Source organism: Phyllobates terribilis, unplaced genomic scaffold (assembly GCF_046119375.1).
Source record: "Phyllobates terribilis strain yellow unplaced genomic scaffold, ASM4611937v1 Scaffold_70__1_contigs__length_7381418, whole genome shotgun sequence".
NCBI classification, from domain to species: domain Eukaryota; kingdom Metazoa; phylum Chordata; class Amphibia; order Anura; family Dendrobatidae; genus Phyllobates; species Phyllobates terribilis.
Window position 1 is genome coordinate 5,968,435 of NW_027362830.1, and position 25,409 is coordinate 5,993,843.

Consider the following 25,409-nt stretch of genomic DNA (forward strand, 5'->3'; position numbering starts at 1 on the left):
TGGTGAAACCTTCACACTGGCCTGTCTCCTGGTAGCGCCTCCAGCCTCTGGACACTACGCTGACAGACACAAAAAACCTTCTTCCCACAGCTTGCATTGATGTGCCATCCTGGATGAGCTGCACTACCTGAGCAACTTCTGTGGGTTGTAGAGTCCGTCTCATGCTACCACGAGTGTGAAAGCACAACCAACATTCAAAAGTGACCAAAACATCAGCCAGAAAGCATTGGTACTGAGATGTGGTCTGTGGTCCCCACCTGCAGAACCACTCCTTTATTGAGTGTGTCTTGATAATTGCCAATAACTTCCATCTATTGTCTATTCCATTTGCACAACAGCATGTGAAATTTTTTGTCAATCATTGTTGCTTCCTAAGTGGACAGTTTGATTTCACAGAAGTTTGATTCACTTGGAGTTATATTCTGTTAAGTGTTCCCTTTATTTTTTTGAGCAGTGTAGTATGGTTGGGTAGTAGTTAATAATTTCTGTCAATGACGTTGAGGACTTCCATTCTGTTATTGGATAACATGGACATAATTGCTGCCACTGTATTGTCTCTCAAAATCTGTAACTTTTTTACTGTGCGCGCATTTTTCGTCCAGTTATTATTGTATATATTTCGCATTTATAGATTGATATTTTGAGAGATATTTTCCTATATCTTATTATGCATTTATACTATGATCTCATATAATCGTGTTATACTTCATGCTTCACTGTTCTCTGTGGTGACCTCGCTGGCCGTATCAATCTATGCTCCATGACGCGCGGTCACGTGGTTCCCCACGTGCTTACGGCGTGATGGATCATATGACGCGTTTGCCATGGATGCGGTGGTGTAGCAGTGATTGCCATGTGTCATGCCACGCCCTCCCCACACCCATTGGCGGAGAGACTACACACCCCCTTTTCTATTGGCTCAAGAGTCCTTTTTAAACCCTACCCACCTTCATTGACGCCACCTCTTGATGAAGGCAACCGTGCCGAAACGCGCATCAGGGTGAGCACAATTGAGGGGCGTGTTCACATCCACTGTGGCTGTAAGTATTCTATAGGGTTCATGCTACACTCTTTTTGCTGCCATTCTTTAATCTTTTTTCCTACTTAGGCTTTAATATGTATTAGGATATACTTTTACCCTGTAGCCTAAGAGGTCAGGGCACTGATACCACTTATAATGATCTGCTGTCCCCGGTATGAGCTATCTATATTAGTACCTATATATAGACAGCGGTGTGACTAACCTCTTATATAGCAACTACTTCTGACCTACCTCATAAGCACCTGCACTTTTATTGAATGCTTCACTGCATTTTAACAATATATTCTTATTTTTTGGCAGCCCAATTATGTACTTACATCAGAAAAGAATCATGTTAATTGGTCTCATGCTCCTCATTAGTGCTCCTCCATTGTTTTACTATTAACTGTCTCTGTTTCTGCGATTCATATTTTTTTCCTGCATAAATTATAATTAATAACATTTTGTAATTTTTTCACTATTATATGGGACTCTGACTTGAAGTTTTTTCCTCTTGTTTCTTATGTATGGAGGAGGATGTGGGGCCCATTATACTGTATACTGGTTGGCCCACGACTTTGTCAAAGTTTTCATGTTTTGAGTTTTACATTCCTGATGTAGAATCAGTCTGGGTAAATGTACATGGACATGGCAATAATGGAAAGCTACTAACTGGAGTTTGCTACAAGCCTCCTAATATAGCTGAACACGTAGAGGATGAAATGCTGCAACAAGTTAAAAAGGCAACAAAAACAAGTCCTGGTGAAAAGTGTTGGATCCCTTGAAATTGTTCCAGAAAATGAAGTAATTCTCCCAGAAAATTATTGCAATTACATGTTTTGTTATACACATTTATTTCCTTTGCGTGTATTGGAACAACACAAGAAAACAGAGGAAAAAAGGCAAATTAAACATAATTTCACACAAAATAGGCCGGAAAAATTTGTTGGCACCTTGCCAAAATTGTGGGTAAACAACTTTGTTTCAAGCATGTGAAGCTTGTTCAAACGCAATTGTGGCAAGTAACAGGTGTGGGCAATATGAAAATCACAACTAAAACTAGATAAAAAAGGGAGAAGTTGATTCAATCTTTGCTTTGTGTGCATATGTGTGCCACACTAAGCATGGAGAAGACAGAAAGAGGAGAAGAGAACTGCCTGAGGACTAGAGAACCAAAATTGTTGAAAAATATCAACAATTTCAAGGTTTTAAGTCCATCTTTAGGGATCCGCATGTTCCTTTGTCCAAGGTGCGCAGCATAATCAATAAATTTACAACCCATACAGTCAAATATGGTGGAGGTTCAAAGGTGTTTTGGGGTTGTTTTGCTGCCTCTGGCACTAGGTGCCGTGACTGTGTGCAAGACATCATGAAATCTGAAGATTAGCAAAGGATTTTGGGTCACAATTTAGTGCCTAGTGTCAGAAAGCTGGGTTTGCGTCCTAGGTCATGGGTCTTCATACTTTACTTTCCCCTTGTTGACAGTGTGTTGCAGCCTCCCCTCTGGTTCCTCAGGAGGTATGAGAAACTCCTCAACGGCTTATTAGGGAGTTAGGTCTGTGGTGGCGTTTTTAGTTGTGCAGCTAGGGCCTTTCTTGTCTGTACAGAGACTAGTTTTGTGTAGTTGCAGCATTCTCCCCTGTGTGGGTTCTCCGGTGGTTATCAAGACGCGCTTTCTGGTTAAAACATTTCCCACAATCTGAACATGAAAAAGGCTTCGCCCCTGTGTGGGTTCTCTGGTGCTTATCAAAATCAGATTTCTGGTTAAAACATTTTCCATATTCTGAACATGAAAAAGGCTTCTCATCTGTGTGGGTTCTCTGATGTGCGATAACATTTGATTTCTGTACAAAACATTTCCCACATTCTGAACATGGAAAAGGCTTCTCCCCTGTGTGAGTTCTCTGATGTGTGATAAGAGTTGAGTTCTGTGTAAAATATTTCCCACATTCTGAACATGAAAATGGCTTCTCCCCTGTGTGAGTTCTCTGATGGTTGATAAGAGTTGATTTCTCTGTAAAACATTTCCCACATTCTGAACATGGAAAAGGCTTCTCCCCTGTGTGAGTTCTCTGATGTTTGATAAGATATGATTTCTGCACAAAACATTTCCCACAATCTGAACATGAAAAAGGCTTCTCCACTGTGTGGGTTCTCTGATGTACGATAAGGTTTGATTTATGTACAAAACATTTCCCACATTCTGAACAGGAAAATGGCTTCTCCACTGTGTGGGTTTTCTGATGTGAGATAAGATGTGATTTCTGTACAAAACATTTCCCACATTCTGAACAGGAAAATGACTTCTCTCCTGTGTGAGTTATCTCATGCTTAACAAGATTTGATTTCCGATTAAAACATCTCCCACACTTGGAGCAAGAAAATCTATTCTTCGCTGTGTGAATTTTTTGATGTTTAAGAAAAGACTTTTTGAGAGGAAAACTATTTCTATATTCTGAATGTGAAAATGGCTTCTTTGCATTAGTATCAGTTCGTTTTTTAATGCTTATTTTGTGACTATGATTTTCCTTAGTAGTCGGTAATGAATCAGAAGACAGGACCTGTTTCATAGGATCAGATGACAGATCTTTGCTGTGAAGGGATGATGGTATATCTGGAGTAATGTCATTCACTTCAATTGTATCCTGTGGGATCTGAAAAACGTCTGATTTGAAAATTGAAGATGTCATCTGTCCCTCTGAACTCCGGGTACAGTTATCTGCCAAGAATAAAACCAGTTATTATTTTTTAATAAAAAATCCTTGAATTTTATATTTTTGAACATTTCTACTTAAACTGTCTGTAAATAAAGGCAAGTGATATAAAAAAATTCACTTATTCACCAGGACAATGACCATCTAATAGAAAACCTCATAGGATGAACCAGTGGAGCGTGGTGTCCAACTGTTTGTTCATTCTGCCTCCCAAATATGGAGTAAAAGGCGCAGGCTCTGTCCAGCCACTAAGATTAGGTAGCCTGGGACCTGTAGTACCATCCAGTCTGGCAGTATGGGTGTGTGTGCTGTCCAGCTGCAGTAATCTGCTCCCTGCTTCAGCCATTTGGAAAGCACCGCACCCTACTAAAGCTGGAAGCATATTGCCGGAAGCTGCCAGATCCAGCCTTGTTCTCCTCTGGTTCAGTCCTCTGTGCTCAGCTCCCGGCTTGTGTATTTGGTTCTTGTTGTGACCCCGGCCCGTTTACTGAGTACTCGTTTCTTCTGATTTTGTACTTTCTCTGCCCTCCTGGTTCTGACCCGGCTACCTGACTATTCTTCTTCCCATCTCACTCCACAGAACAGCAGGTAACACCGTGGCCCAAGTCTAGGGGTCTCTGTGTAAGTCCAGATCCATGTAGAGGGGTTAAAGGGTGATGAGCAAAGTAATTTGTGAAATCTGTAAACAGGGTAGATAGTGACTAGCCTGTTTGTGGTGGCCATCTTTTGAGCTGCCAGGTGACCATGAACAGTGCCCCCAATACATTGTGTCTGCGAACTATTCCAGGAAAATCTGCATTCCTAATAGCTAAATGGCGCTCCTTCCCTTCTTACCCTGCCATGTGCCCAGACAGTAGTGTACAACCGTATAAAGGGGATTGTCAGATTCAAAAGAAATTGGAAAATAATTTGTAAGGTCCATTTGTTTCCAAATATGAAAAATGGGGCCTGATTAGGAACAAAAAACTGTCTGCGGGAAGGGGGTAAATCAGAGGATTACTGAAGTAAAAAACTGTGACTATAGACAATAAAACATCTACTGAAATGATCAAACTCAACAGTCTTCATCAGAGAAAAATGATTAACTAGTGGTGAAACCTCTCTGGAGTAATTAGAGTCTGGGGCTCGGGGGCTCTTCATCATCTAAACTATCGTAAGGGACAATATTTTCTGTCAGATGAGTGTCAAGAAGAAATATTAGACATTTAAAGTGAAGTTTTTTACAATACTGCAGAGCTGAGGGGTCTTAAATTTAGATCTCTGGCATTTGGAAGAGGCAATGGAGATCTTTTAGAAAGACTACCAGGGAGTTGCAGACTCACATAAGTGAGGCCGGCCGATCCCACCACAATCAGACTATCATACAGAATGAACTTGTAAAAAAAAGAAAGAATATATAAACATGTAACATCCCCAACAACAACGCATGTATGAAGGGAGAAATCCAACACTAAACCGGAGTTGCACTCATTTATGGTGGACCATTGGAGGTATGATGAGTCCTGACCAGAAGAGTAGAGAAAGTATTAGTGCCCCCATTTCAGGAGAGATTGTGCAGGAATCTGAATTCTTTAGGATTGAAAACATAATGGAATTTATGACGTGGAGTGAATCCATGAAACCAGGGCTCGAGCCATGCTACCACATCTCCTGCAGGCGTGAATAGATGTATATTACAGCCATCAGCCACGCACAGCTTAGAGACATATCATGGCACAGGTGTAATGTTTTTATGTAGTTTATCAAGATCCTGTTTGAAGTTCGTTGGTTTTAAAAGAAATTGAAAAGTATAAAGGGAAACTCTGTTGTTATTGTACAGAAATTCACACTTGTCCCTCACTGCACAATGAAGGTTATCGATCAAAAAAGCAAACTTTGGCCCGAAAGACTGGACCTGGTCTTGTAGGCACCAAACGAGCACATTCAGAAGCACAGAAGGGAAAGAAGGTAGATTCATCCAATAAGATATCAGAGATCGAGGAAGCCAACAGCATCATTACCCTCCGCTTTCTCTTACAGGCCCATTAGAATATGTTTCTTCAAGTGATTTTCTCACTTGCCAGCACTTTCTACGTAAGCTGTCATTTGGCTTTGTAGTTTACAGATCTGGGCAGGTAACGGTCAGCGTCTACTAATCCCAGGGGGTAGGTGGATCCTCCAGGTTGTAAGATCTATAGAATTTCACAATTACACAAAGAAAATTGAATATTTTCGGACGGAGGAGAATGTTGTGGTCTAGAGGGAAAATGGTGATCACAAGATTGTGATACGGCCGGACTACACGACTGATAAAGCCGCCACAGCCGGTGACTGAGAAGAATCTGTGACTTCTCAGAATTTAGTGGTCACTACTCACCAGGTTAGAGGATGCAGTGTCTCAGGCACGTGATCCCTTAGCCCATTCTCCCTATCTTCTGGTCCTAAGGGATTACGTGCCTGAGACACTGCGTCCTCACCCTCCTTTCCTATTGTCATTCCCAACAAGTGGTACACTGATGAAGGTCGTATAGACCGAAACGTGTTTTTGTTTTTTTTCTGCTGTGGACTGCACTTAAAATTGCTTTTGCTAAAATTCATTACCTGAGTGCCGACGTTCCTCTTATATTATATGTGGTTTGGACCCTACTTGTGCACCCTGGTCCAGTAGTGCTGCGTTCTCCAGCACTATTACTGAGAAAAATCTGAGACTTCTCAACATTTCATGGTTACTACTCACCTGGGTAGTCATATGTAGGAATCTCCTCTTTACACCGCTCATCACCCCTCACATATGTCTCTGTAGTATTAATATGGGTCAGATCTTCACCCTGAAACAAATATTATAAAAGTCAAAGACAGATGGAGAAGTCACATGTATGATCGGCTCTAATCCTGCCATCTCCACCGTTCTCATTACACAAGTATAAAACACAATAATGGTGGATAAAACAAGACTGAAGACATGACTTTTATAGCCGTCTACACATCATAGGGGAGATCTCATGACACCTTCTCTCCATCTACCTGATGATCCTGAGGAACATTGGGATCTTCTTGTTTACAGTCCTGAGGAAGAAGAGGACGGGGACATCTCTCTGGTGTTGTCCTCTTACTGGATAGATCTGGAGGAAACACATACAGGGACTGAATTCATTCTTTACATACAGATAATTATAGGCCGTGTGTATTTAGTCCTGTCTATTACCTGGTGATGTGAGGGGCTGGGGAACCTCCACCATGACGTCCTTGTACAGATCTTTGTGTCCTTCTAAATACTCCCACTCCTCCATGGAGAAATAGATGGCGACATCCTGACACCTTAAAGGAACCTGACACATACAATGATACCGTCATCTCCCCGATCCCTTTATAGCGTTACAGTATAATGTCCCAGCAGTGTCACCTCTCCAGTCAGCAGCTCAATTATCTTGTAGGCGAGTTCTAGGATCTGGTCATTGATGTCCTCATGTATCAGGGGGTGAGGTGGAGGCTCCGTGATTAATCTCTGGTTATGGAGAGACACATTAATAAATCTCACTACAGACATTTCCAGAGTCCTCACCTCTCCAGTTCTGTTCATTTGTTATTCCCATAGATAAGAATGATGTAATGTGACGTCATCAGAATCTCTCACCTCTCCAGTAAGCCGGAAGAGGATCTCTAGGGTGAGGTGTAATATCCTCTCCGCCATCTTGTCCCTGTCCATATCCATCTTTGATAGGTAAATCAGGAAAATTTTCTTATATAGACGATCTTCACTGAGAGGATCCGGTATTGTAGAGACCTGAATGAGAAGAAGATGAGCCGATGTAACATCATAAAAATCCTGTATAATAATTAGTGTTGAGCATTCCGATACTGAAATATCGGGTATCGGCCGATATTCGCAGTATCGGAATTCCGATACTTAATTCCGATACTTTTGCAATATTGTATACCGGAATCGGAAGTTCCCATAATGCAATGAGCCAGTTTCATTTTATTCAGCCAATGAGGATCCTAAGAAGTGTGGGCACATCCTGTTAGGCATGTAGGCATCTTAACTAATGGCATGGCTGTGATTGGCTGCTGAAATGATGTCATGATGCACTATAAAATACCGCCGCCGCCATTTTGAGCTCACTCTGCTGTGAATTCAGTTAGGGATAGGACGCTGTTGTTCTGAGGGACAGTTTTAGCTACCTATTTGGTCTATTCTGCTTTACCCAAGCTACTTTATAAATCGCTGTGCCTTGCAGCGCTAGTGCACAGTTCTCTGTGCTGTTCACAGGTGTCTGCAAGGTCTGTGTGTGTGAGTGCAGCTCACCCTGTAGTGTGTGTTTCAGCCACGTCTGGTTGTAGTGCACTCAGTGTGTGTCACTGCCTCATACATTGTCCTTTTTTGCCAATTCATAATTTTTCCTGATATCTCCTATTAGTGTGGTGGTTCCATCCGTATTCAGCTAAATTGGTTCCAAACACACTATATAGGAGTAGAAAGAGAATTTTTTTTTGTCTTGCAGCGCTACTGCACAGTGCTCTGCATCTGCACTGTTCACCGCTGTCTGCAAGGTCTCTGTGTGTGAGTGCAGCTCACCCTGTAGTGTGTGCTTCAGCCACGTCTGGTTGTAGTGCACTCAGTGTGTGTCACTGCCTCATACATTGTCCTTTTTTGCCAATTCATAATTTTTCCTGATTTTTCCTATTAGTGTGGTGGTTCCAAACACACTATATAGGAGTAGTTAAAGGAGCCTTTCTGCAGCATTGTGCCCTGCAGCCCCAGCCAGATTAGTATTAGCCTATTTTTTGTAGCCTCATCTATTGCATTGTAGGTTACCTTCCAACATTGTAATAGCTACAAAAAGTTTGTGATACTATCGGTATTACATCTTTGGGCACATCCAGTGTCTTTTTGTGACAAAAAAAACCTAAATAAAGTTCACCAAACACTCAACTTTACAGTTGTGTAGGCCACATTAGCTCATATTAAAGTCTAGTCCACACTTTATAAAATTAGTGTTTCTTATACCTGTTAGCAGCTGTTCAGGAATAAGCACACTAAGCCCTTAGTACTTTTCTGCCTATCTTTATCAGTCTACCAAGATGAAGAAGGCAGGGAGTAAGGCATGTGGTCGTGGGCGTGGAGTTTCTGCAGGGAGAGGACGTGAGGATTCTGTGCCTGCAGGGAGAGGACGTGGGGATTCTGTGCCTGCTGCGGGCACCAGTGACTCAGCATCCCCCAGTTTTACCAGGGAACAGTCCTTTATGTGCAGCTTTGTAGGAGCTAGCCATACCCCACTGCTGCGGGAGGACCAAATTGAAGCCGTTGTCGGATGGATGGCAGCTAACGCATCGACTTCAATTAGTTTAAGATCCTCTCAGGTCCTGAGCACTGAAGAGCACCCATCTGTCTCTTCACCACCTGCCAAATTGCCCAGGCAGTCAGAGAGCCCTGGACAGGAGCCATCTCTACTTCTGTTCTCTGAATCTCTTGGCTTGGAAAGAGGGGGCCAGCCAAGCAGAATTTGAGAATTTGAAGAAGAGGTAGTATGCAGTGATGCGCAACCGTTTTGTCTCTCTGAATCTGAAGAGGCGGGTGGGCCAGTGCCTATGCTCAGCAGCACACCTCAGTACGCATCTGATGATGAGACTCAGGTGCCACTTTCTGGTGCGTACTGTGCTGTCGAGACTACCCAGGAGAAGCAGTTGTTTGAAGAGGGTGGTGTAGATGATGAGGTCCTTGACCCATCATGGCGTGAGGGACAGGAAGGTGGTGGGAGCAGCTCTGAGGAAGAGATGCCCCGAACAGCCCAAAAAGGAGGGAGAGGGAGGGGGCAGACTTGGTTGCCTGTAGCCTCCACTTCGGCACCCATTAGGAGCATGGCTCTTCCAAAATCCAAAGCGGGCGCTCCCAAGACTTGCAGTGCCTGGTCCTTTTTTGACACCGTTGCAGATGACATTTGCTTTGTCAAATGCAAGCTGTGTAATCAGAAGGTGAAAAGAGGGAAAAGTGTCAGCAACCTCAATACCACAAATATGTGGAAACATGTGCGGACCAAGCACGTGGTGGAGTTACAAAAACACACTGAAGACCTAGGCCAACCTACAGCGCCACCTACCACCTCTTCAGCTCGTGTTGTAGCCTCTTCCTCCAGCTCACACACAGCTGGTTCGGCTTCCTCACAGGATCGCCATGGAAGAATCTCTGGCACTGTTGTACAGAGACACAGTGTAATTCCACCCACAGCACCACTTTCCCAGTCATCCTCACACTCCCAGGCCAGTCTACAGCCATCGTTAGCACAGGCATGGGAGAAAAGGCGCCCATACTCGGCAAACCACCCCCGAGTACAGGCTCTGAATGCTGGCATTGCTAAACTACTGGCCCTTGAAATGCTATCATTCAGGCTGGTGGAGACTGACACCTTCCGTAACTTTATGCATTGGCAGTCCCACAATACAACGTGCCCAGCCGCTTTTATTTCAGCAGGCAAGCCGTCCCTGCCCTGCAACATCATGTGGAGGGAAAAATTAAACATGCGCTACAAAACGCCGTCAGTAGCAAGGTCCACCTGACCACCGATGCGTGGACCAGTAAGCATGGACAGGGACGATACCTTTCCCTCACTGCCCATTGGGTAAATGTTGTGGAGCCGGGTACAGATCTTGAGAGTGGTGCTGTACGTGTTCTGCCAACTCCAAGGATTGCAGGAATCCAGTCTGTACACATTGACTCCTCCTCATACTCCAGTTCCTCTGAATCAGCGCTGCAGGAGCCGTCACGGTCTACCTCCACATCGACCCGTGAACGGTTCCCTGTTATGATGACCAATATGAGCACAGCCGTGGCCAAACTTAAACAGGCCGTATTAAAATTTATTTCTTTGGGGAATCGAAGCCACACAGCGCAGGAGCTCTGGAATGCCATCAAGCAGCAGAGCGACGTGTGGTTTGTGCCAGCGAATCTCCAGCCAGGCATGGTAGTGTGTGACAATGGCCGAAATCTGGTGGCAGCTCTGGGCCTAGGCAACCTCACTCACATCCCATGTCTGGCACATGTGCTCAACTTGGTCGTGCAGAGTATTTTGAGGGACTATCCGGATCTTGATGCACTGCTTCACAAGGTCCGCATAGAGTGCGCTCACTTGCGGTGTTCCAGCAACGCAAGATCACGCATTGCAGCTCTGCAGCGCCGATTACGTCTTCCGGAACATCGCATCATATGTGACCTACCCACCAGGTGGAATTCAACGTTACATATGTTGGAGAGGTTGTGTGCGCAGCAGGCAGCAGTAATGGAGTACCAGCTGCAGCAGGAGCAAACAAGTCGCAGTGCGCGCCGTTATCACTTCACCACCACTGAGTGGGCCTCTATGAAGGACATTTGCCACGTTTTGCGTGCCTTCAATTATTCCACGTGGATGGCGAGTGCAGATGATGCACTAGTCAGCATAACTATCCCCCTTATCTGCCTGCTTGAAAAAACACTGCAAGCACTAAGGGACAAGGTTTTGGAAGAGGTGGAGGATGAGGAGTCACAAATGCCATCTGCTTCTCTACAGTCTGCACAACGTGGTTCCTCACAAAGGCCTAGGCAGGGGACACTTTGTGAGGAGGATGAGGAGGAGTCAATGGATGAGGAAGACATCTGTCCAGAGGAGGGAGGTACACTATGCTCTAGTAGTCAGTATCTAGAGCGAGGGTGGGGTGATGCAGAGCAGGCAGAGATCAAGCCTCAAGCAGGGGACAGCGTTTCTTGGCCAGTTGGCAGTCTGCAGCACATGGTTGATTTCATGCTGCAGTGCCTGAGAAACGACCGCCGCATCGCCCACATTCTCAACACGGCTGATTATTGGGTGTCCACCCTCCTAGATCGTCGCTACCGGGACAACTTACAAAGCCTCATAACACCATTGAACCGGGAGCGTAAAATGCGGGAGTACCAAGACGCACTGGTGCATTCCATCATGTTCTCCATTCCAACCGAGAGCAGTGCTGCTAGTGCTTTACAAAGCAGCTCAGTGCGTTGAGGCAGTGGAGAAAGCTCTGCACAAAGAGGGAGCAGAAGCAGCGCCTCAGCACAAGGCAAGACCAGTATGGCCGAAATGTGGCAAAGTTTTGTGTCCCCGCTGCCACAAATATCTACAGCATCACAGACGGCTCCAGTCAGCAGGAGGCAACGTTTCCGTCAGATGGTGACAGACTACATGTCTTGCCCTCTCAGTGTACTCCCAGAAGGCTCTTCTCCCTTCAAGTTTTGGGTCTGTAAGCTGGATACATGGCCAGAGCTTAGTCAGTATGCATTGGAGGTGCTAGCTTGCCCTGCTGCTAGTGTATTATCGGAACGCGTCTTTAGTGCCGCAGGTGGTGTACTAACAGACCGTCGCATGCGACTATCCTCCGATAACATTGACCGGCTTACTTTTCTCAAAATGAACAAGGCCTGGATCTCTCATGAATTTGCCAGTCCTCTTACAGAATAAATAATTGGTTGGCAACAGTATCAAGGTCTCCTGTTGTGTTCATGTTTCTACCACCTGAACTGTAATCCCTGAGCTCCAACACCGCCAGTTGGCGCTCGGAAGTGCCGTCTGCACAGTCAACACTTGCTGCCGTGTTATTGGGGTTCAGTAACGTCAGCTGTTCCTCTGCTGTGCGGACGGCAATTTCTCCTGCTCTGTCCACATTCTCACTACTACAGATTTCAAAGTTGCTCCAATTACACCTCTGGCTCCTCTGTTTTCAGTATTATCCCTGAGCTCCAACACCGCCAGTTGGCACTCGGAAGTGCCGTCTGCACAGTCAACACTTGCTGCCGTGTTATTGGGGTTCAGTAACGTCAGCTGTTCCCCAGCTGTGTGTCCGGCAAATTCTCCTGCTTTGTCCACATCCACTGTACTACTGATTTAAAACTTGCTCCAATTACACCTCTGGCTCCTCTGTTTTTAGTATTTACCCTGGGCTCCAATACCGCTAGTTGCTGTTCAGAAGTGCCATCTGCACAGTCAACGCTTGCTCCAGTGTTATTGGGGTTCAGTAACGTCAGCTGATTCCCAGCTCTGTGTCCGGCAAATTCTCCTGCTTTGTCCACATCCACTGTACTACTGATTTAAAACTTGCTCCAATTACACCTCTGGCTCCTCTGTTTTTAGTATTTACCCTGGGTTCCAGCACCGCCAGATTTTTCCCAGCAGTGTCTTTGGCACGGGTACTCCCTACTGCCCAGCCTGGTTCCAGCACGCCAGCTGTTTCCGGGTAGTGTCAAAGTCACTTTGCCTCCAATGCGTTGTCCTGTCGTGTTGCGGTCGGGTTAGCCGACTCTAAGGTGCCTGCAGTTTAGGTGACTCCTATGTGGGCTGCGGGATCTGGCAATGAAGGCTGGTTCCATAGTGCCAATAGGACAAGCACCCCCTGTAGGACTGCGGGTTTTGGTAAATGCGGCCGGCTCGCGGCCTTGAAACTTTTTTTTACATGGGTACCTTCTGCTACCCATCCAGGTTCCAGTACCGTCAGCTGGTTCTCGGCAGTGCCTTTGGCTTAGGTGCCTCCTTCTCGGTATCCAAGTTCCACCAACGTCTGCTGGTCCTTGGTAGTGCTTTCTGGCACAGGTACCTCCTGCTTAGTAACTGAGTTCCAGTACCGTCAGCTGGTCTTCGGTAGTTCCATTGGCTCTTGTACCTTCTGCTACCCATCCGGGTTCCAGTACCGTCAGCTGGTCCTCGTTAGTTCCATTTGCTCTTGTACCTTCTACTACCCATCCGGGTTCCAGTACCGTCAGCTGGTTCTCGGCAGTGCCTTTGGCTTAGGTGCCTCCTTCTCGGTATCCAAGTTCCACCAAAGTCTGCTGGTCCTTGGTAGTGCCTTCTGGCACAGGTACCTCCTACTTAGTAACCGAGTTCCAGTACCGTCAGCTGGTCTTCGGTAGTTCCATTGGCTCTTGTACCTTCTGCTACCCATCCGGGTTCCAGTACCGTCAGCTGGTCCTCGATAGTTCCTCAGCCTTCTTGTACCTTCTGCTACATTTCCAAGTTCAAGCTTTTTGAAATGGTTCTTGGTAATCACTCTGGATCTCCCTGACGAGGACCCCGAAGACGAGGACCCTGAATACGAGGACCCTGAAGGCCAACCCGATGAAGACGAGGACCCCGAAGACGAGGACCCCGAAGACCAACCCGAAGAAGACGAGGACCCTGAAGACCAACCCGAAGAAGACGAGGACCCTGAAGACGAGGACCCTGAAGAGCACCTCGAAGAAGACGAGGACCCCGAAGACGACGACCCTGAAGACCACCCCGAAGAAGACCAAGAAGATGACCCTGAAGAAGTTGACCAAGAGGACAAAGAAGAGAAGACAACCACCAAGATACAGAAGAACAAGAGACAGAAAACCAAGAAGCAGAAGTACAAGAAGCTGCAGAACAAAAAGCGGAAGAACATTAAGCATAAGACTAAAAATCAGAGCAAAAGATAATATCTAAATTATAAGCAGAAGATGACTAAGCAGTGTATGGGGGTGAGTCCGTTCCTCCTCGTGGTGCCCCTGGAAAAGACCTGCTGCTGCAGGCCAAACTGAACGCGGACAAATCCTGTTGTAATTTTTTGGTGACGGGCAGAACGAAAGGTGTAATGGTCAAACTTTTATAGATAACAACTACAGGAATGCCTGTCACAAATAAGAATATGATGAAGAAGATGAAGATGAAGAAGATGAAGAAGTATAATATGAAGAAGAATAATAGTTGAATAAGAAGAATATGAAGAATGTAAAAATAAAGAATAATACGAAGAAGGTGAAGAAGAAGAAGATGAAGAAGGTGAAGAAGAAGTGGATGAAAAAGATGCTGATGCTGAGGATGATGAAGGAGAAAGTGTGGGAGAAGTAAAAAAGAAGGTGAAGAGCATGGAAGTAGTGAAACATAAATATCTGACAAAATATAAAAATACTTAACATAGTCAATATTTCCGTAACTCAGAACGTCTTAAAAAAAATATTAATTCCTGCTATTCCATTTGATTGGGCTAAACCTCTATGCCTTTATTGTCTCGCCCACCTCCCCCAATACATTCTACATTATTCTTAGTTGTTTTCCTTCATGTAGAATTAACCTACAAGGAAAGAAAGGGTTTATTTTTATTCCGATATTTCTGTCCATTTGACTTGCATTGGTTTCCGGTATCGGAATCGGCGATACCAGATACTTTTTGGGTATCGGTCCGATCCAATCCGATCCGATATTTCCCGATATCGGAAGGTATCGCTCAACACTAGTTATGAACTCTTTTGGGCACCAGAACATAGATGTACACCTCAGGGATGGCAGAGGTGCGGCTGCAATAAAATCCCTGGCAGTTTAACCACTTGCTCCTGCAAAAAGTAAACATGGCATCCAAGAAGGTGTGACAGAGTTCGGCTGAATGCCCTCCTCCCCCAAGTACTGGGCATGTAATATACAAAAGTCTATTAGGCCGGGCCAGAGGCAGAGTTCCATAACTTACTTTTTAACGCCTCCATAAACATTAGACTAAAGTTACATGGAAGCACTGATTTTGGTCGACTATATAATGTATTTGGGGACCTCCCTACAGATGCAGTCAGTCATACAAACCACAGGAAAGCTGGAATATTTGTGTATGGGGGAGTCTGGAGAGATAGCCGTCTGCCAAATGATCATTCAGCCAATACTTATCTCATGTGTATGGGGCAGTTAGTATTACACTGACAGGCAGTAATAATACACGGCACTACAGTAGTACAGTGCATCACCTGAGCAATCAAAGGCTTCTGTGTTGTATGATCGCACTAATGAGAGTTATTTTAAAAAGTTTATAAAAAAAGGTTTAAAAAAATTTTAAAGTGAAAATATCACAGTTTTAGCAAAAATAAATATTTGTCTCTATAAGGAAAACATGCATATAATGAGAAAATGGAGAGGGAGGTCAGCTCACTGTTTATTTAATGCACCTTGTCTGAAGAACACAGCATGAGCCGCCCTGGTCAGGGACTGTGAAGACCCGGGGTCTTCTGTGGGCGTAATGCTACTCAAACAACACAGGGTGAGGGTAAAACAGCTTGGTAATACTTTATTGAACCACAAAGCAGACATTAAACATACAGAACTATCCAGCAAATACCCAAGATGGTACAACATTACACAGTCTCACCCTTCCTTCTCCGCCCGCCTGGGATAGAACAGCTGCGACTTTGGAGACTTCCAGGGCCAACTACCTCAACCAGTGGCCCTCCGCTTCTGGCTGGCCCCCACAGAGAGAAGGTAGCGGCAAGCTTAGGAAGTCAACAGTCCATCGAGGTACAAGACCAGGAGACCCGATGGTCCCATCCTGGCCTCTCCGAGACTTTCCATGGGACCAGACGACCGGTGGGTCCCTCCTGGCAACTCCAAATGTCTCCATGGGTTCTAGGTGACCGGTGGGTCCCTCCTAGTAACACCAAAACAGCATATCCATGGGGCCAAGTGACTTTTTCGTCCTCTCCTGGACTTCCCAAAAGTATCCATGGTCTCTCTGATGGTTAATGGAGCAGATGTGAAACTTTCCAGTGAGGGCTGATACCCTTAGACTAGAATCATGTAGAATACAAATCTGTGTCTCTTTAGATGCCATGCAATCCATCTACTTTCCTGAAAGATGTCTCCCATTCTCCTTCCAAAGTCCTTCTGATGTTCCGTGATTCTCTGTCCCAAATTTCATTCTGTCTACAGCATTACAGACACCCCTGTTTATATTTACATCTGTGTGAGGTCAAAAAGCCCAGGTAAAAGAGGTAAAGGTGCAGGGATCACCTATCATTGTTTGAGCTAATCTATTTACATAGTTGGTATCACAGGGGCTGTTGTAAATAAACTTTCAGCTGACTTAGTACAATTTGTCATTAGCACAGTAAACATGATTCTTTCCAAACGAATAGAATTCAGCATTCAGGATTATACAAATACTATGACCGTTTTGATCAGCAAGAGAAATACAGCCCCTGACGAAGATACTGTAGTAGCGATACGCGTAGGGCTTACCCCTCTACAGTGGAAACCCTCCGTAGGTATCTATGCCCTACCTGTATCGCTTCTACAGTAGCTTCATCAGGGGTCGTATGTTTTTTAACCACTTGTGTGTCCCTACATGAAATAAAGTTGCTATTTTATTTATTATTTGTAGTAATTCTTATTATTTTTGGGTGTGCATTATCTCACTGTGCAAGCTTTTCTCTACCTACTTCTTTATGTGCTTTGGTGCACAGTTACCATTGCACCCCGTATCATATTTCAGTGATTTAGATTGTGTGGTGCCGACTGACAAATATCTTAATAGATTAATGTCTTCTAATACATTTTTTTAGCGGACCTGATGTGCATCCCACGTATTGTAGTTAACTCTCTATACACTCTATTAAATAAATGACCCCCTATAGTGGTACAATTGATGAAATTGTGTATTGAAAATTGCTGTACCGTTTGGTTTTCTTCAAATGTGTTGGTTTTATTAACATAGTTGCATGCTTTACAGGGTGTATGGCCACGTTTAAAAAAACCCTTATAGGATAACCAAGTTACATTGCGTTTGATATTAGTTTCTTGCTTATTCCGCCTGGTGTAGAAGCCTTTTTGGATCCAAAACTCAAACAAAATATGCAAAAGAATTTACAAAGTCTGGAGGATGCTATCTCACACATCAAAAAAACTACGTTTGAGAGAGATATCAAAGGCTACGAGTCAAATTCAATTTACACATGGAAATGAAACAAACCAGGAGCTACTGTTCTAAAATACCGGTCACACAATAAATTCAAAGGAAATAGAGGAGAGCGGAGGTCAGCTTCACAAATCCTAATGTGTCCATTGGTTCCTCTAATTATAATTCTCTGAGGACTTATCTGATGCATCAGTGGGATCAACTAAAGAAAGATGGAACAAAAATAAATTCTCAAGAACGCCCCACAATCCAGCACAAAACAACGGGCGGGAAGAAAGCTCAAACGTGCCCGGACATGTGCGTTCCATGCCGGAGTGCATCACGGTCTCCTATCTGTGCATGCGCATGTCCGGAAACATGCGTACCACTCCGGATCGCATATGGTATTGGATTGCATACCACCAACATAGAAAAATCCTATCTCTGATATCAGCGTCATGGGAAACTAAAAACAAGTACTGCACATCCTCCCATCATGTAATAGGCATGTAGATCTACTTTATCACCACAAAAAATATGGGATGGTGGCCCACAGTATATTCCTAAATGGTCAAATTTGACCTCTATTGCACAATTAGAGATACACAAGTATCACCACACTTGTTAATGACGAAACAATATAAGTGGAATATAATTGATAAGTAATAATTCTGATATAGAAGCTCAGCTATCTCGATGAAGTACAACAATATGTGAACCCCATTCACAGGGAACTGACTAGCAATGGGTAGAGCATACAATCCAAAAATATAATCCAGAATGGGGCTGTAGTCACACAAAACAGGCATAGGAAATTTGCTCATTGAGTCCCTTAGGGGCTCGAGAATCCAGTCTAACAATCCACTCACTTTCCTTTCAGAGGATACATCTATTGTGATCACCTCCTCTCACATTGGGTTTAACCACCACAATGATAGAAAAGGAGAGGTCTCCGGGTTCACCTCGATGTGCACTGTTTATGTGTCTCACTAATGAGATCTCCCGACCATGGCGTATATCGCCCAAATGCTCCCCTACTCTCCTCCTAGACTCCCTCTTGATCTTGTCTACATATTCTAGGGGGCAGGTGCATGTGGCCATATATACTAGTACTGAGGTTTTACAGCTGGAATAATCCCACTGGAAAAAGATTTTAACCATGGAGAAACTTGAGAAAGATTTACATTGTCTCATCCAATTACATGTACAACATTCCCTAGATCTAAAGAAACCACAGAGTCTTCTATCTAACCAAGTCCCCTTGGTTGCAGGTGTTTTATAGACACTGTGCACTAAATGGTCCCTAATTGACCAACCCTTTCTGAAAGTTATTGTGGGAGTAGATTCCACAGCACCCTCAGGTCCGGGTCGACCACAAGTATATCCCAGTGTTTTCTGAGGATATAAAAGATACAGTCACTCTGTTTGTCATAAGTTTTTCTTACTCGTGTAGTCCAATCTTCTTCTTGATCTCTTGGATTGGTATGAAGGAGTGTCTCTCTCTCCCATTTTTCTGCAAATGATGATGCGAAATCGAAAATGTACCATGAGTACCCATTATCCCTTAATCTGGTGTTCAGGTCTATTGCCTGTATATTAAAATCTGTGACATTTGAGCAGTACCTTCTCAACTGTAAAAATTGGCCCTTTGGTTTTCCTCTTAATATGGGGATGGGGGTGATGGTTATCCCACTTTAATAGTTTATTAGTGCTTGAAGGTTTATGGTAGATGAGTGTCCCTAGGGTCCCATTTCAATCTTTCTTGATCAGTACATACAGGAACGTCAACAGGTAATAATTAGTGTTGGTCTGCCCCTTTAAACAAAATGTACTTTTCAGGTTATCCCCCCAGCACCCTCACTTATCTTCCCTTCTTTTGAGGCCCACAGAGTCAGACTCTACTGGCCCTTCTCCCTGCGAGTGGCGGTTGTGTATCGCCCTCCGGGCCCCTCCCGTCAGTTTGTGGATCATTTTGCCACTTGGCTTCCAAATTTTCTATCCTATGACATCCCCACCCTCATCATGGGAGACTTTAACATCCCAATTGGCGATTCCGTCTCCCCATCTGCCGCTCATCTTTTATCTCTAACTTCCTCCTTCGGCCTTTCACAACATGCTAATTCTCCTACACATGAAAATGGAAATACTCTTGACTTGATGTTCGCCCGGCTCTGTTCAATACATGACTTTACTAACGCTCCTCTTGCACTCTCTGATCACAACCTTCATTCATTCTCTGTCAAGGACTGTCTCCCTGCTCAGGACACCCCCACTTTCCACACCTACAGAAATATACAATCCATTAACACCCAGAAATTTATGAAAAACGTTGCAAACATCATTGGCCCAATCTCCTCCCTCTCATGTCCTGACTCTGCACTGAAGCATTATAACGAAACATTGCAATGCTCCCTGGATGAAGCTGCACCTCCTACATAGAGAACAACTCGGCGCAGATGAGGACAACCCTGGCACACGCTGTAAACACGTCTTCTCCAGCGGTGCTCCACGCGTGCTGAACGGCTGTGGAGAAAATCTAATTGAAGATTTCCTCAATTATAAATGTATGCTTAAAACCTATAACTCTGCGCTTGACCTCTCCAAACAAACCTACTTTAACAACCTCATCATCTCACGGCCCAATAAGCCAAAACACCTGTTTGACACTTTTCACTCTCTCCTCAATTAAACAGCACAGGCCCCAACCACCGACCTCAGCGCTGACGATCTGGTCAATTATTTCAAAGAGAAAATTAACCATATCCGACACAAACTTTTCTCCCAATCCTCAAATGTAATGCATGCTCCTCCCTCCCACACTGCATCTTGCTCATTTTCTGACTTCGAACCAGTCACGGAAGAAGAAGAAAAAAACCATCCCTGGACCAGAACTGTGCTGCTAACTACAGACCTGTCTCCAATCTTCCCTTTATCTCTAAACTCCTGGAATGCCTGGTCCACTCCTAATCCGCTATCTCTCAGATAACTCTCTTCTTGACCCTTTACAATCTGGCTTCCGCTCTTTACATTCTACTGAAACTGCCCTCACTAAAGTCCCTAATGATCTACTAACAGCTAAATTTAATGGTCACTACTCCCTGCTGATTCTCTTGATCTCTCTGAATCATTCGACACTGTGGACCACCAGCTCCTCCTCACTACGCTCCGCTCTATCGGCCTCAAGGACACTGTCCTCTCCTGGTTCTCCTCCTAACTCTCTGACCGCTCCTTCACTGTATCTTTTGCTGGCTCCTCTTCTTCTCTCCTTCCCCTTATTGTCAGGGTTCCTCAAGGATCAGTCCTAGGCGCCCTTCTTTTCTCCTTATACATCGCTCCTATTGGACAATCAGCAGATTAGGTTTTCAGTACCATCTCTATGCTGATGACCCAATCATACACCTCTTCTCCAAACATCACCCCTGACTTATTACAAAACAACAGTGATTGTCTTTACGCTGTCTCTAACATTATGTTTTTCCTCTATCTAAAATTGAATCTGTCAAAAACTGAACTACTCATATTTCCTCCCTCCACTAACCTACCTGTGCCCGATATTGCCATTTCCGTTTGTGGCTCCACCTTTACTCACCAGCAACATGCCCGCTTGTCTTGGGGTCATACTTGATTCAGATCTTTCCTTCACTCCTCATATCAAATCACTCACTCGCTCGTGTCATCTACACCTCAAAAACATCTCTAGATTCAGAAATTTTCTTACCTTTGACTCTGCAAAAACTCTTACTGTAGCTCTTATTCATTCTCGTCTAGACTATTGCAACTCTCTACTAATCAGTCTCCCTCTTTCTAAACTCTCCCCTCTCAGATCCATCCTGAATGCAGAAGCCAGGATCATATTCCTCGCCAACCGCTACACCGATGCCTCTTCCCTGTGCCAGCCATTGCACTGGTTGCCCATCCAATACAGAGTTCAATATAAACGTATAACTCTCACCCACAAAGCGCTCCATGCTTCAGTACCCCCCTACATCTCCTCCCTCGTCTAAGTCTACCACCCTTCACGTGCCCTCCGCTCTGCTAATAACTTTAAACTAAAATCCTCTGTAATCCGAACCTCCCACTTCCATCTCCAAGATTTCTCACATGCTGCACCAATTCTTTGGAATGCACTACCCAGGATAATTCGATTAATGCCCAATAAAGAGAGTTTTAAGTGTGCCATAAAAACCCATTTCTTTAGACTGGCCTATCACCTCAACACACTATCTAACTGTCCCAGTTTGGGCCATATTAAAATTTTCTTCAAAATCATGCTCATACAATCCATGCACTGATTAGCCTCTGTCTGTACTGTACACATACTGGCTGGCGACCAGTTCATGTAGTGTTATGTACTTACCCTATTTAGTATATTAAGGCTGTATTATAGAATATATGTACATTTTACCTTTGTGTCTCCCCTATTTCCTTATAGACTGTAAGCTTGCGACCCTCACTCCTTTTAACATCTGAGTTATGCTTATTCTGTAAAGTCTGTATTGTCTGTATAAGTCCCCCCTAAAATTGTAAAGTGATGTGGAATATATTGGTGATATAAAAATAAAAAATAATATTATTATTATTATAATTAAATTCAGATGTAAATCTAAGGCCCACTCTATTGATGCAGAGTTCCCTGACAAATTAAAAAGATTGTTCACTCGTCCCCGACCAGATGATAAAAATGTAGTCAATATAATTGTACCATACCCCAGTATATGGATCCCACACTTATAATCATCTCAGAATATTGTGGTTTCCTCCCACCAGTCCAGGCATAGGTTAGCATATGAGGGGACACAGCGGCTCCCCATCGCAGTACCCCTGAGCTGGAGGAAGTACTGCCTGTCAATAAGAAAGTAGTTATAAGTAAGAGTGAATTTTAGAAGATCCTCCATGAAGTCATTATGTCTGCTACACTGTATTGATCTCGATTAAAAGAAATGTCTTACTCCTCTTGATACCATCCTCAGGCCGTATATTACTGTACAAAGCCTCGATATCTAGCAAGGCCGGCTGCTCCCATACATGCATGTATACATGCTCGAGGGTATACATGAAGGGGAGCAGGCAAAGGGAAAACCAACTCCAGAGGGATTATTCCAACTGCAGGACCTCAGGCGGTACTGTGGGGACATCATACATCCTGCATAAGGGGCATAATGGGGGCATTATACTGTGTGGGGGGCATCATACATACTGCATAAGGGGCATTACACTGTGTAGGGGGCATCATACATCCTGCATAAGGGGCATAATGGGGGCATCATACATCCTGCACAAGGGGCATAATTGGGGCATTACACTGTGTGGGGGCATCATACATCCTGCATAAGGGGCATAATGGGGGCATCATACATCCTGTGCAAGGGGTATAATGGGGGCATTACAGTGTGTGGGGCATCATATATCCTGCATAAGGGGCATAATGGGGGCATTACACTGTGTGGGGGCATCATACATCCTGCATAAGGGGCATAATGGGGGCATTACACTGTGTGGGGGCATCATACATCCTGCATAAGGGGCATAATGGGGGCATTACACTGTGTGGGGGCATCATACATCCTGTATAAGGGGCATAATGGGGGCATTACACTGTGGGGGTCCTGTACTCTGAGAACAATACATTTCCTCCCTTCCTGTCTCCATAGTTGGGTCGTATGTATCTATTACAGGAAACAGAACAGAAACCTTATGATTCTTATAAAGGGGCAACACAAGACCCCAAAAGTCTCCGTGCTGAAGGGGTTAATGCCCCCTGCGCCCAGTAATGGGGTCTCCACATACCTCCACCTGCAGAGCCGCCACCACATATATGGCTGTTGTGTGCGCACAGGACCTGTGATGAGGTCACAGGAGGGGAGGAGTCAGGGGTCACATGATCAGGGGCCTCAGTGGATGCAGGACTCTGCTGTGCTGGTTGTCATGGTGCTGGATGAGCTGAAGTTTATGTGTGGGGTCAGGAGGGGTTTACAGTGTGGATGTAGCAGAGCCGCGTGTGTACGAGGTGTACGGAGCAGAGCCGTGTGTGTACGAGGTGTACGGAGCAGAGCCGCGTGTGTACGAGGTGTACGGAGCAGAGCCGCGCGTGTACGAGGTGTACGGAGCGGAGCCGCGCGTGTACGAGGTGTACGGAGCGGAGCCGCGCGTGTACGAGGTGTACGGAGCGGAGCCGCGCGTGTACGAGGTGTACGGAGCGGAGCCGCGTGTGTACGAGGTGTACGGAGCAGAGCCGCGCGTGTACGAGGTGTACGGAGCAGAGCCGCGCGTGTACGAGGTGTATGGAGCAGAGCCGCGCGTGTACGAGGTGTATGGAGCAGAGCCGCGTGTGTACGAGGTGTACGGAGCGGAGCCGCGCGTGTACGAGGTGTATGGAGCAGAGCCGCGTGTGTACGGAGCGGAGCCGCGCGTGTACGAGGTGTACGGAGCGGAGCCGAGCGTGTACGGAGCGGAGCCGCGCGTGTACGAGGTGTACGGAGCGGAGCCGCGCGTGTACGAGGTGTACGGAGCGGAGCCGCGTGTGACGAGGCGTATGGAGCAGAGCCACGCGTGTACGAGGCGTACGGAGCTGAGCCGCGCGTGTACGAGGTGTACGGTGCGGAGCCGCGCGTGTACGAGGTGTACGGAGCGGAGCCTTGTGTACGAGGTGTACGGAGAGGAGCCGCGTGTGTGTACGAGGTGTACGGAGCGGAGCCGTGTGTACGAGGCGTACGGAGCGGAGCCGTGTGTGTATGGAGCAGAACGTATGTAACAGAAGTAGTTAGTGTACGATGCCTCGGGTATATAGTCTGGAGTGCAGACATTGCTGAGTGTGAGAAGCGAGTGGAGTTGGATCCCAGTAATAGAGAATCTCAGCTGTTCCCTCCATTGATGCAGTAAACAGCGCGCAGCAATGATAAATGAGATTGTGATCCTTGGTTGTGAATATCGGGACGTTTCAGTGTAATAACCTTTCTCAAACACTCGCTGGATGGGGGCACTGTGGGCAGGAATAGCTTATAGGTGGCTACACAATTTTTAAAACAGTTTCTCAACAATAAGGCGACACCAGAATGTGGCAGAAGATCTCGCTTCCACGGCTCAGAAGGGAAGAATCACTACAGTGGTACGGAAAGTATTCAGACCCCTTTACATTTTTCACTCTTTGTTTCATTGCAGCCATTTGGTAAATTCTAAAAAGTTCATTTTTTTCCCAATAAAGTCCACTCTGCACCCCATCTGAACTGAGAAAAAAACAGAAATGTAGAAATTTTTGCGAATTTATTAAAAAAGAAAAACTGAAACATCACATGGTCATAAGTATTCAGACCCTTTGCTCAGTATTGAGTAGAAGCCCCCTTTTGAGCTAATACAGCCATGAGTCTTCTTGGGAATGATGCAACAAGTTTTTCACACCTGGATTTGGGGATCCTCTGCCATTCTTCCTTGCAGATCCTCTCCAGTTCCGTCAGGTTGGACGGTGAACGTTGGTGGACAGCCGTCTTCCGGTCTCTCCAGAGATGTTCAATTGGGTTTAGGTCAGGGCTCTGTCTGGGCCAGTAAAGAATGGTCACAGCATTGTTCTGAAGCCACTCCTTTGTTATTTTAGCTGTGTGCTTAGGGTCATTGTCTTGTTGGAAGGTGAACCTTCGGACAAGTCTGAGGTCCAGAGCACTCTGGAAGAGGTTTTGATCCAGGGTATCTCTGTACTTGGCCGCATTCATGTTTCCTTCAATTGCAACCAGTTGTCCTGTCCCTGCAGCTGAAAAACACCCCAATAGCATGATGCTGCCACCACCATGTTTCACTGTGGGGATTGTATTGGGCAGGTGATGAGCAGTGCCTGGCTTTCTCTACACATACCACTTAGAATTATCACCAAAAAGTTCTATCTTCATCTCATCAGACCAGAGAATCTCATTTCTCATAGTCTGGGAGTCCTTCATGTGTTTTTGAGCAAACTCTATGCAGGATTTTGTTAGAACTCTCCTGTTAGTTTTTTTTTAGTTTGCTGGTCACATGACCATTTTTGCCTATTTAATCCGGCTCCGCCC

At 45.2% G+C, this 25,409-nt stretch overlaps 1 protein-coding gene across 1 annotated transcript; it reads right to left on the reverse strand.

Moving 5' to 3' along the window:
• Positions 1 to 1,926: 1,926 nt before the first annotated feature.
• Positions 1,927 to 23,226, reverse strand: LOC141194409 (uncharacterized). The gene is made up of 7 exons (XM_073662323.1): positions 23,164 to 23,226; positions 7,349 to 7,498; positions 7,118 to 7,219; positions 6,920 to 7,043; positions 6,739 to 6,836; positions 6,452 to 6,542; positions 1,927 to 3,740 (listed from the first exon to the last, which is right to left on the reverse strand). The coding sequence occupies exons 2-7, from the start codon at positions 7,424 to 7,426 to the stop codon at positions 2,632 to 2,634; spliced, it is 1,602 nt and encodes a 533-aa protein (XP_073518424.1). The 5' UTR covers positions 7,427 to 7,498; positions 23,164 to 23,226; the 3' UTR covers positions 1,927 to 2,631.
• Positions 23,227 to 25,409: the final 2,183 nt, after the last annotated feature.